The sequence below is a fragment of the Myripristis murdjan genome, chromosome 18 (genome assembly GCF_902150065.1).
Source record: "Myripristis murdjan chromosome 18, fMyrMur1.1, whole genome shotgun sequence".
Classification (NCBI taxonomy): domain Eukaryota; kingdom Metazoa; phylum Chordata; class Actinopteri; order Holocentriformes; family Holocentridae; genus Myripristis; species Myripristis murdjan.
In genome coordinates, this window is record NC_043997.1 from 15,064,920 (window position 1) to 15,076,717 (window position 11,798).

The 11,798-nt window shown below is 41.8% G+C and overlaps 1 protein-coding gene across 1 annotated transcript; it reads right to left on the bottom strand.

Moving 5' to 3' along the window:
- Positions 1–1,170: 1,170 nt before the first annotated feature.
- On the bottom strand, positions 1,171–11,588 carry slc16a13 (solute carrier family 16 member 13). Its single transcript, XM_030076527.1, has 7 exons — positions 11,567–11,588; positions 9,943–9,998; positions 7,520–7,747; positions 5,991–6,134; positions 4,207–4,463; positions 2,838–3,366; positions 1,171–1,585 (listed from the first exon to the last, which is right to left on the bottom strand). Exons 3-7 carry the CDS (start codon positions 7,743–7,745, stop codon positions 1,437–1,439), a joined length of 1,305 nt encoding a protein of 434 aa, XP_029932387.1. The 5' UTR covers positions 7,746–7,747; positions 9,943–9,998; positions 11,567–11,588; the 3' UTR covers positions 1,171–1,436.
- Between the last annotated feature and the right edge of the window lie 210 nt (positions 11,589–11,798).

Sequence of the window (11,798 nt, forward strand, 5' to 3'; positions counted from 1 at the left end):
TTGAAAATCATGGACATCAAGACATCAAGGTAGTTCAACTGAATGAGAAACGTTCTCCCTTCTCTCGACAGCTCCTGAGCACTGGCCACCCGTATGACGAGGTGATCTGTTGTGTAAAACGCCTCTTCAGAGAAGGAAAAGGCCATTAATGTGAATGAGCAGGTCACACTGACCTTCCGACACGTCACCTGCTCTTTGAACTCTAGTTAAATGCTGGCTTCTGTGATTTGTAAAAAAATATTCGGTTTACTGTTTACAAAAGTTCGACATGCTAAGGCAAAATGTATCAGATTATTACAAGAAAATACACTTGAAAAACAGGCTGGTCAAAGACTAAAATGCTCTGAAAAAAAATTCCTGAGACTGAAGAGAGAACAGTTGTATCTTGTCTCTGAGTTGTATTTCACCACCAAGTCATCCATTGCTTTAACAGCTACTGCTGCATTGCAACAACATACTGCTACTAATAACTACAAAATATAATGTCACTCAACTAATCTATAGTAAAAACAAAAAAAAATCACACAGTATAATAACCAATAATGCCTTTCAAAGCTCAGTAAAAGTGTTCCCCAGTTAAGGTTGGGCACTTCTAACCGGGCAAACAGACCACTAATGGAGCAGATTTACGGAGACGTTGCAGTATTAAATTACTGCATAGTTAAACAAAGACGGTTTCAGCGATATATTCTGTTTTGTGAAGCAATTGAAAGTGCACTGATGGTCAAAGGTGGACACAGTTTGTTTTTCAAGCTGAAACAAAGATGTCCCGGCTCCCCCTAGCCACTTCAATATTTTCACAGCAATGAGGAACATCCAAGACAGAGAAGGTCATGAGGTCCTGCCAGTCACATGGAAACTTAAGACACAACTGAGAGCAGGAACAATATTTGTCCTGCTTCTTAGATCCTTGGTCGAATTTGCTGTCCAAGCATTAGAGTGTGTGTGATAACACATATATATCCAGTAAACACTCAAGGGCGTGTTTTCCTTGATTATATTTCATATCTGTAGACTTACTTACTGTGCATGTAAAGTAAGCACATATGAACCATACCATAAGATACCATACCATAACCATACCATAACATTTCAACACCTTTGGAGGTCTTTTAGGAAAAGTACAAAAGGTTACACTTAAATCAACAGTATACAATACAGGCTGTGAGATACAAATTTATATATAAATGTGCTGCTATATAAATGAAATGTGCTGCAGACTGTAATGAAATGTAATCAGGCAGCATTTTTTGGTGTCATCCAGAACTGCTGGTTGGTGAGTAAGAGCAGGCCTCTCACCCTCCGGGCCTGCTCTTTGACTCAGTTCTCAGGCCACCGCACCCGAGTCAGAGAGCATCTCTGGGTGATTTCCTTTATCTGTGTTGGAGGGAGAATTATTCATCAGTTCACACTCTCGTTGCAGATTGTTTTTTTTCTCATCCAAGGAAGGTCTCTGAGGAGGGGGGGGGGTCTCTGCATTGGAAGAAGCGAGGCAGTGTTGTCAGAATGAGGCAGCCCAGGAGGAGGAAGCTGCCCGCTACCACAAAGGAGGCGAGGTAGTTGCCTGTGACATCCTTGAGAAATCCTTTACAAAGGGAGACAGGAACGCATGCATTAGGGAAGAAAAGGGCATTAAAAAATTCAAAGAGCCTGGAAAATCTTGAAACTGTTGAGAATGAGATAATCAAAGAGCAAAACAGTGAAATTACTGACAGTAAAATATGGGACGAAGTCTGCTCATGTGGTGATGGGGGGAAACGGTCTGTCGGTCAATTATGTACACATACATATATTTAGAGCTAAGAACTTGAGACAGAGAAACCTTTGTCGTCTAAATACTGTAACATCTAAGTGAGCTAAGGTCTGAGAATGTGGGTCAGAGGTTGTATGAAGAGCTGAGAAAAACACAGGGCAATGAGGCCGTGAATGCTTCATCCCAGTTAACCATTGACTATTTTTGAGCTGAGTATGATTACTGGCCTGTGCACCCTGATGCTCACCTTCCCTTACTTGTGAAAACAAGGTGACATAACTCACAGCAAGAAGCATAAAAACCCCTTAAACTCTAATTTTCTCTGATGTTTCTCCTTTAAAGAAGCTTTTTTTTTTCCCCATATATGGTACAACACATTCTGTAACTGCTGGTTGCAGTGCTTCAGTGATCACACTATTACTGAGTGAAATATTCAAACCCATAATGCCATTATTATAAATTAATTATTAATTCTGCAGGACATATTTGGTATCTCTGGAAAGCTTGCGGTTCAAGGAAGACCTGTGAACAAAGTTTGGCCACACAGCAGGACTGGCAGAGTTGAAGAGGTTAAGACATGGTGCAATTAATAATATAACCTCACTGTAGTATTAAGTAGGGTTGAACAATGTAGATTAAAAAAAAAAAAAAAAAAAAAAAAACATACCGCAATTACTTTTGACTGATTTGCAGTAGCATTATGATTCACAGTTTTAGTAATGGTGCTCATTTCAACCATAAACCAAACAAACACATTTTCTTTCAGCTGAAGAGTACAATTTGAAGACCACAGCATCATTGTACCACCACAGGACTTCATTTCTAATGGTATTTTGTCACAAAATTTACTTGTATCAATAAATTGCAGCACCTGCAATTTCGATTTTGCACATCACCAAACTACAATTTCGATATTTCACTCAATTGTCCAACCCCACTTCTAAGTCACTTTAATATATTATATATACATTTTATAGATGATTTATCAAATCAGTCTTGAGTTTTTGCACTGGAGGATGCCCATTAACCCTCTCCAACACTACCAGTGTGTGTCTCCTAGTCGACTCCTCAGTTGTGCTCCTACCTGACAGCGGTGCCCCCAACAGTCCACCGATGCTCTCGATGAGCTGCACTAGCCCAGACGCTCCCATCATGCGCTCCACCCCCACAATCTGAGGCACCACCGGAAAGACCACCGAGGTCAAGGCACCGCCACAGAAGCCATAGAGGAGGCTGACCGTCAGCAGGACAGGGTAGGAGCCCGACATGGAGCTCAGGGGCAGCAGAATAATGAAAACACCTGTCAGGCTCGTCCACAAGATCAGAATGTGGACCATCCGCATGCATCCCCGGGCCGCGGACCAGCCCGACACCACGCGGCCCAAAATGTCAGTGGCACCGGTGACGGACATGATGAAGGCAGCTTGGTACTCTGAGAAACCCACATGGCGGCTGAGGGCCACCAGGTGGACATACGGCACAAAGTAGCCAGCATTAAAGAGAGTGATGGCCGCGCAGAAGGTGAGGAAGGGCCTTTCCACGAACACCGACAGCTCCAGGTAGCGGTAGATCCGCTGCAGCCTGGCAGAACATGACCGACCGTCTGAGTCCACCTGCATGCAAAGGGAAAGAGGGACATGCAGAGCCTCATCTTACCTGAAAGCATGTCACCCTACGCCTCTATAGGAGCAGGAATTTGCATATTTGTGTTCATCAATACAGATTCAACTGAGCTTTATCAACTCACAGGACCAGTTGCATTAGGATCAAAGATGAGGCTTATATCACGCTGGTATTAAACACATAAGCAAACATAGACGATTTCACACACACTTCATTGAGGCCATTTACACAATCATTGCACCCTGAAGGCATCATAGGAAAACTGGCATCCACCTTTAAATACTGATAACAGTTTTTAAACACCTTTATCCCACCATATGAGAGGCAATTAAAAAAAATGGCCTGTGAATAGATTGTGTGTAATAGAAGCAGTGCTTGCTCAGCTGTTTGTATAAAATCTAATTTCCTTGTAGCTGAGGCCCATAACAGCATAGCAACCAAATTAAGAGTGGTCATACCCTGTGCTCTCTTTGTTGAAACGTTTGCCGTCCTTGGTGTATGCTCCAGCTACAAAGAGTCAGCCCCAGAGAGCAGAAATGAAAAGACTCTGCCCCCTCAGCGTCACTAAAACCTCTCAGTCACTCAAACGTAGCACACGGCCTTGATGTGTGATGCCTTCTTTATCATAAAATCCCCATTCAGTCCTACTGTCACTGTCACATCTGTTGATCGGGTTCAGTACAGAACTTAACATCATACAACTGCCTCCTAAAATCAGCTATTGGGTTGTTATGCGAAACATCTTAAGAGATCATAGGTCTCTCAGCATGAAGGCTTCTGTACAATAACTCGATCTGAAAATTAGAGATCCCTATTCAAGCCTTTCCCACCTTTGCTGGGGCCTTTGATTGCTTTTGGCGGCGGATGAGAGCCCCACAGGGCACGATGTTGAGGCTGAGGCCCCCCATGATGAGCAGGGCCCCTCGCCAGGCGTACTTCTCCACAAGCAGCTGGAAGAGGGGGTTGAATATAAAGGATGAGAGGCCAATGCTTGAGAAGCCCAAACCCAGAGCCAAGGCGCTCCGCCGAGTGAAGTAACCCATGACTGAGACCACCATAGGAGTGAAGACGAGGCCCCAGCCCAAACCTGGAGGACAGGGGAAGGAAGGAAGGGCCATTGTAAGAGTTCGACGCAATTCACCAGGTGCAACTAACCTGTTCCACAATGCAAACCATCTAAAACTAAAAAATTACCTCAAAAAATTCAGTTGGGAGGGTTGAATGTGTGTGCTTTGAAAATTTGATAATCAGAAACATGATAACTATCATGTGTAATTTGCACCGACACTGTGTAAGAATTTGTGCAAGTTTACTAATTTACAGATACACAATATTTAAAAAATGATATAAAGGAAAAGAAAAGCATATTGTGCAAGAGAAATCAGATTAGGACACGTTATTATGTTTGTTAGGACGATAAACATAATAACATAAACAATATGACAAAACGTATTGAGTCGTTAAAGTCACGCGTAACGTAGATCAACAGCTGAAGTCCTGTCACAGCATGTAAACAATGTTGTCAGCAACGGTTTAATGGCACCTTCATGAACACCGAAGCACCAAAAGAGGCTGCCGCATACTTCTCAGAAATTAAAAATTATAGTGTTTTCAGCATAATAACTCAAAGTTTCTGAACTGTCTGGACTCCAAAGTTCCCGACACAAGTGGTTTCATGCAACCAGGCACTGATGCTTTAGACTTTTTCATCAAGCTACTGATCTTTAAGTTGTTACCACAGCTAGAATGAATGTCTCACTGCCATGAGTTACGACATGTGCCTTATACAGGAGTACAGCACCTTACACAATATTATTATAGTCAACTGACTTTACCTGACTACAACCGCTGAAGCTGTAGGCTGTTTTTTTACTACTGTGCTCTTTGAATTGATGTCTCTTAATTATCCAAGCAGGTTTTTCCTGACCTTCAACCCAAACAGAGACTGGCTCCGTTCCTCAGCATCAATATCTGAAGTTTCCCTCCCGCTCTCCCCAGTCCTCTCTCATGAAAAAGCTCTTTATAGCTTCACACTTAAACCCTCAGCCAGGACCTCAGGCTGCATTTCTCTCCATGAGAAGGAATTCATTGTTTTACATTATCCTAGGAACAGTCATCTGAGTGTTTATTTTCACACCAAATCACAACATCATCATCATCTGCCTCACCAATAACTCGGTAAACACCATGAACATCCTGCCACAGCGTTCCTGATCCAGTTTTCCGAGTTCAGCAGGACGACAAAGCAATGCTCATTTTGAATTTAGTAAAATTACTACATCAAATGTCTTCGTGTGTATGTATTGCATATTAACCAAAACTGCCATGTGTGTAATGAAAAAAATGACCAACGTACACTATCACTGTTTGATAAGAATTTCACAACTTTTTTTTTTTTTAATTCAAACAGATTTTACAGAAAAGTCTGAAACAAATACGAAGATTAAATCATAAACTGCAAAAACATCTATATTATCCTATTATTACTGGATGATTAATATGGAAATATTCAATATTATCAGATATCTGCCCAAGCCTACATGTCATAGTAGCTTCAATAATCAGCGTGATATCAGCAAGCACAGGAACGATTACACACTGAGAGAGGTGTTACCTGTAATGACACCCATGGTGAGATAGAGGTGGGCGAGACAGGTGGCCTGCGAGGCGAGTATGAAGCCAAGTCCAGCAAGACAGCCCCCCGTCATCACCACTATCCTGGCATCATACGCGTTACACAGCGCTGCGCCCATCGGACCTGGGAGACACACACACACACACACACACACGACTCTCAGTTAAACTAAAGGACTAACACACTGATGTTTAAACATGAAGCAAATATCTGCACAGTCAAGTTAAACATCACAGATTTAAGAATGATTATAGCTGTCATTGTATAAAATTTCAGCTTTTCAGCTTTTTTTACACACAAAAAAAGGAGGAGTCTGTAATTGCTCAGATGAAGTGAAAACATGAACATCATGTGTGGCCGCTGCGTATTGGAAAAACAGATTCAGCACAGCTTGGCGCCAGTAGGAATTTATGAAAGCCCACCGGTTTGAAAGTTTGACACAGCCAGGAGAGGGTCAGGCCCTGACAATGCTCACAAAACAGAACAAACAAATTAGTCATAGCATCAAATTTAATTGTTTTGACACAAAAGCTATGGTGACTCCAGCTGGGGGCTCATTTGGACTCTGCCTGACATTCATGGTACAGTGGTTTGACAAAATACCTTAAAGTAGGCTGCAGACCTGTCAGAAGAGGTTAGTCAGTGCTATTCCTATGGTGGTGCACAATGACTGCCCAAACTTTGATGTTACACTGTTTTTTTACAACGTGCAACCTGAATTTAAAAGCTACTTTAGTTTCAAACAGTTTGCGAGATGATGAGAGGTGAGGTGGGATAATAGTGGGAGAACCAATGAAAATCATCACTTGGGCATACACCATAATTTTAAATGCTACAAATGAGTTTGGTGTCATAGCAACGCTGAAATAAATCTCTGTTTTTGTAAGTCATTTAGTCTCATATTCAGTGTTAATCTTGCTTTTCAAAAAACAAGTGAAAAAATCTGTTTCATTCCACTTCCAATGCAGATTCACTTGTTTCAGGAATTTATCTGGTAAGTCTAAATATTCTGAAACAAGGCAGAATAACACAGATCAATCCAGAGGTATCAAGAAAATGATGATTGATTCAAGAAAATACTGGAAACAAGTGAGATAATCTCATCCCACTGGCACATTTTTCACGGTACATTTTAGGGTCCATGCTACAGTAATCCCAGGATTCAGCAGCTCTAAAGCACCGTATCCGACACTGATACTTTGTTATGAAAGGTAATCCACGTGCACAAAGGAAGACTGGCCCTTCGGGTTGGTCCAAACCAAACTGAGAGCAGGGCCTCTGACACCCGCCCATTTTTCTAGCCTGTCCTAATGAACAGCGTGGTCACTGAGATTGACCCTTGTCTTTTTATTATTCTGTCCTAAGATCTGTACGGGTGTTATTAATTGAAATTTGTCTAATCAATCCAGTCAATTACCACAGTTGAGACTGCAAGGTATTCCCCAACCAATGGCCTTATAGAAGAAGAAACTTTTTAACGATGAATGAGTACATGCAGACTGACTCACTGAAGAACTGCTGTGCTGCCACCGCTATGGAGGTGATCCAGGAGATGGCCTGAGCGCTCTCTTCAAAGTACTGGACAAATTCTACAAAGAAGACGCCCAAGCTGCGCATCAGACCAAACACGAAGCCTGAGGAGACAAACAGGGCGCCCACCATCACCCAGGCCCAGACTCCTCCATCTGGACCCTCGGCCTCCTCGCTCGGGGTCTCTTCCTTGGACTTGGTCATGGCTGGAATCAGAGAAAATGTGAAGTTAGTATTCAGAAACCAGTGTGGTGTGTGGTTTGGAGTCAGAGGCCATACTGGAAGCAACACGGAAGTAGCTAAGAATAAGGCAAAACAAGGAGAAGTGATACTTGTTCGCTCAAAATGAAGACACAAGAGGGCAAGTATCAGAGCCTCTTTTCAGTCTGCATTTCCATAAACATTAACTCTAGACAAGCCAATAAATACCACCATTGCACCATATATGCACTCATGCAGTTTTCTGGTATAGGCTACTCAGCAGCTTCACAAATCCTGCTTCTGCTGAGAACAGAATAGGTGATAGATGAACTCAAAGAATGATTGATCGAACATGCTCATGGACAAGCTGCAAGAACTATTTGAAAACCTCCTGATCAGCTGTCATTGGATTTTCTGAGCATTCCTATTTCAGGGGACAGTCAGAAGGGAGCAGCAGACACCACAAGGTGGTCAACAAGTAATGACTCTATATGACTTTATAATGTGTTTTTTGTTTTGGGAGTTCAGGGAGGAACACATGCCAAGTATGCTCAAGTGAATGGAAGATCTGCCTCTTTCAACATCAGCAAGGTTGTAACACATTTAAATAGCAATCAATCATTCACAAAGGCGCGTGGCACTTACATGTATGTTCCTTCCAAATGAGACTTGGCATGGGTTCCCTCACTGTGATGAGGGTATTATCCAACTGTTTACACTCATAAAGGTAAATGAACGAAAAGATAAATCACAGAAGCACAGATGTTACACATCAGTAGATGTCTTGACAACCATAGAGAATGTCAGGCTGCTAAAATATTGTTCACAGAGGAGCTGTAGTTTCTGCAGCTGAAAAATAGTCACTTCAAAATCCAAAGCCACGCATAAACTACAGAAAAAGAGCTTAAAAATGTCACATTGCTTCACATATTGGCATCTGTTTCTTGAAACATCTCATGCCTAACGATATTATCAAGGTCTCTCATGCATCATCCCTGCTTGAACCCTAAGCAGAAAAACAGGTCTCCATGTATTTTTTCATGTTTCATTGGAACGACAGGAAGAGCATGTTATTCCACTTCAAACAAACATGTTTGTTTCCATAAAGACAAGCTGCTCCTGCACCAGCAAATATGAGCAAAAAGCACTTAGGGACAATTCTCAGAAAAAGCACAGAAACCCCCATAAAACAGCCAATGTGCTGCTATACTGACTTTTAATAATCAGAAAAAAAAAACTGCTACCAACTTAAATCTAAAAGGCATTTCCTGCATTTTCATTCTGATTGTTTTTGTAGTTAGCTGACATCTGTTGTGTTGGACGGGATCCTGCCTCCTCTTCGCTGTGACTGACCAAACCTTCAGAAATTCCAGCTTTTCTCAACATCAGAAAAGCAATCTGCATTTCCTCAGAAAGACACCAGGCACAGAGCTTGGTTTCTCCATCTGCCTTGTGACTCCTTTCCATTAAAGACAGTGGCAGTTTGGGGGAGGGGGAATTACTTTGTGTAAACACAGTCTAATGCATGATAGTAACATTATTTTCACGTGTGAATGTGGGGTTACCATGGATGACCATGGAAAATTGAGCAATCATTGTGGTTGTTATCGTTACTGGTTGTACGATATTTCTGTAATTTTCTGTGCTGAGAAAATTAACCAAAGCACAGAGTAGTTGGCAGTAATCAGGGGATATAAAGTGGACTACTTTGAGAGCAAAGTAGCACAGCATTCTGACCTAATCCAGCCCAATCTTAATGCTATTCATTTCACTGGTGCAGGAATTGTAGGAATTTTTGCTGAACCACATTCCCACTAAAAGCATGCATAAATGCTCCGTTATTATTCACAAATCTGCCAGAAGCAAAGAAAATGATAAATGGAAAGGAATTGTGGATATTGCTGGTAAACTAATGAAGTGAAATGAAAGTAATGCATGTAATTTGGTGTCTTAGAGTGTGCCATATATTGTGATAAGCACAACCACAAACACACACGCTGACCAGTCAAACATCAATGCAACAGTCACTATAAAGTCCTGTATCTGTGGATAATGTGCGCTTTCCTGGGGAGATGACACTCGGATAAGCCACAACAAAGAGCACAGCATTTCTGAAAACTGACTTCATATTGCAAGTTTGTTAAGTTTGATAGCTTTTATGTGCAGAATTACAGTGATGGCTGCAGAATCTGAAACCTACCTGCAAGAGGAGAGGCTCAGGACGATCACAAACACCAGATTTCAGTGATCCAAATGCTGAAACAGAAAGAGGGGCGGGGTTTCACTGTCAGATATTACAGTTGTGCGGTTGTAGCTACATGTAGTCTTACAGTAGTCTTAAAGTTACATTCTACCACGCCAGGCAACTGTTCCCAATATTTTCATCCACAATGTACCAATCTAGTATTGACGCTGGCGATTCTGAGTTGAGGATGTTTTCTGCTGGCCGGATCAAAACATCTGCTGCAAAGCACTCACCAATCTGGGATTAAAATAGACTAATCCAACACATGAAATCTCTCGTTCTTATTTCTAATAATGGTTTGCTCCTGAATTATCAACAATTATGCTGGTGATGTTAGAAATCACAAAAAAAAAAAAAAAAAAAAACATGGAATGAACAAATTTGAAGCTTTATTTGTGAAGCTGTAGGCTGCATCACATGTCCTACACCCATCCATTAATTTTCCTAACATACTTCCTAACTAGAATCACAAGGGGGGTTGGAGTCTATCCCAGCATGCATTGGACGGAGGCAGGGAAACACACTTGATGGGTTGCCAGTTAATCCCAAGGCTCGCACACACACAGGCAAACACACTCAGATACACATTAACACCTATAGCCAACTGAGAGTGCCTAATTCACCTGACCTGCCTGTCTTTGGACTGTGGGAAGAAACAAAAAACACCCGTACGAAACCCCTCGCAGACAAAGAGAAACGTGCCTTACATAAGATGTCGAAATGCACCAAGCTGAAGATTTTAAGACTCCCAGGGTGAAAGCAATGCTTCAAAACCTGTGGCCTCCTCCACCTGGCTCGTTTCCAGATTGCTATTCCTCACTAGTAAACGCAATAGTGCATAGTCTATATTTTAAATCACTGAGCAGCACTTATTTCAGTGAAACTGAGGTTTGGTAAATGCGCCAAAACACAGTGAGCTGGATGGCTGCAGAGGGAAGAGTCATTTCAACAGTTCTACATGGTATCTGAGGTGTGTACAAGGAATTTTACCAGGGAGATTTCAGGTGTAATGACAACTATGTTTTTTTTTTGTTTTGTTTGTTTGTTTGCTTTTTTTTGTTTGTTTGTTTGTTTGTTTGTTTCAAGGAGGAATCAAAGAAACACTGACACTAATAACGTAAATGTGTGACAAAGTTCCTGCATCTCATATCATTTTCCAGCAAAACTAGGAGAGCGGTTCATGAGACAGATGCCTGACATGTTTTTCTGGTCAATGTGTTACTACTTGATGTAGGTCACCACACAATCTTGGACAAATACACACAATTTAGAGGGTGCACTAAACTTGATTGCATCCTTTAAATTATGTGAATGGTATTTTTAAGAAAGCAGTTTAGTCCAGTGGCAATTAATGCATTTTAGCAATTAATCCTATTATTATCATTATTGTTATTATTTTAATAAATAAGTAAATACTCCCAGAAATAATGTGGACAAACTTGGCTGAAGTTGCCATTTGTGCAACTGGGTTCTCCGTTTTCAGTCCACAGGATAAATATTTCAGCTGAAACAGTGTGTACTGTACATCAGCACTGACTAGGTCTATATCTGCACACACACACACACTGCATGGTCCTACCGTGGAGGAGGACATCATGAACCCAGCTCACAGCGGTAAGGAGGAAGGCTGCTCCTGCTGCTCCTGCTGCTACTCCTTGTAAAACTCTGACAAAGGATGCCCGACACACACATACTACAGATTAATTGAAACACAATTACGAAAAGGTAGGCGGACAAGATGACACTGAGTGGGCTGTGTGCGCAGCGTGCCTGTCCAATCAGCTGCTCCTGGAACTCCAAGTCACCGGATC

Coding starts and splice junctions, on each gene's coding strand:
- slc16a13 (XM_030076527.1), bottom strand. CDS start 7,745: ATGACCAAGTCCAAGGAAGAGACCCCGAGCGAGGAGGCCGAGGGTCCA. Junction 6,135..7,519: donor GGCAGCACAGCAGTTCTTCA/GTGAGTCAGTCT, acceptor TGTGTCTCCCAG/GTCCGATGGGCGCAGCGCTG. Junction 3,367..4,206: donor AATCAAAGGCCCCAGCAAAG/GTGGGAAAGGCT, acceptor CTTTGCATGCAG/GTGGACTCAGACGGTCGGTC.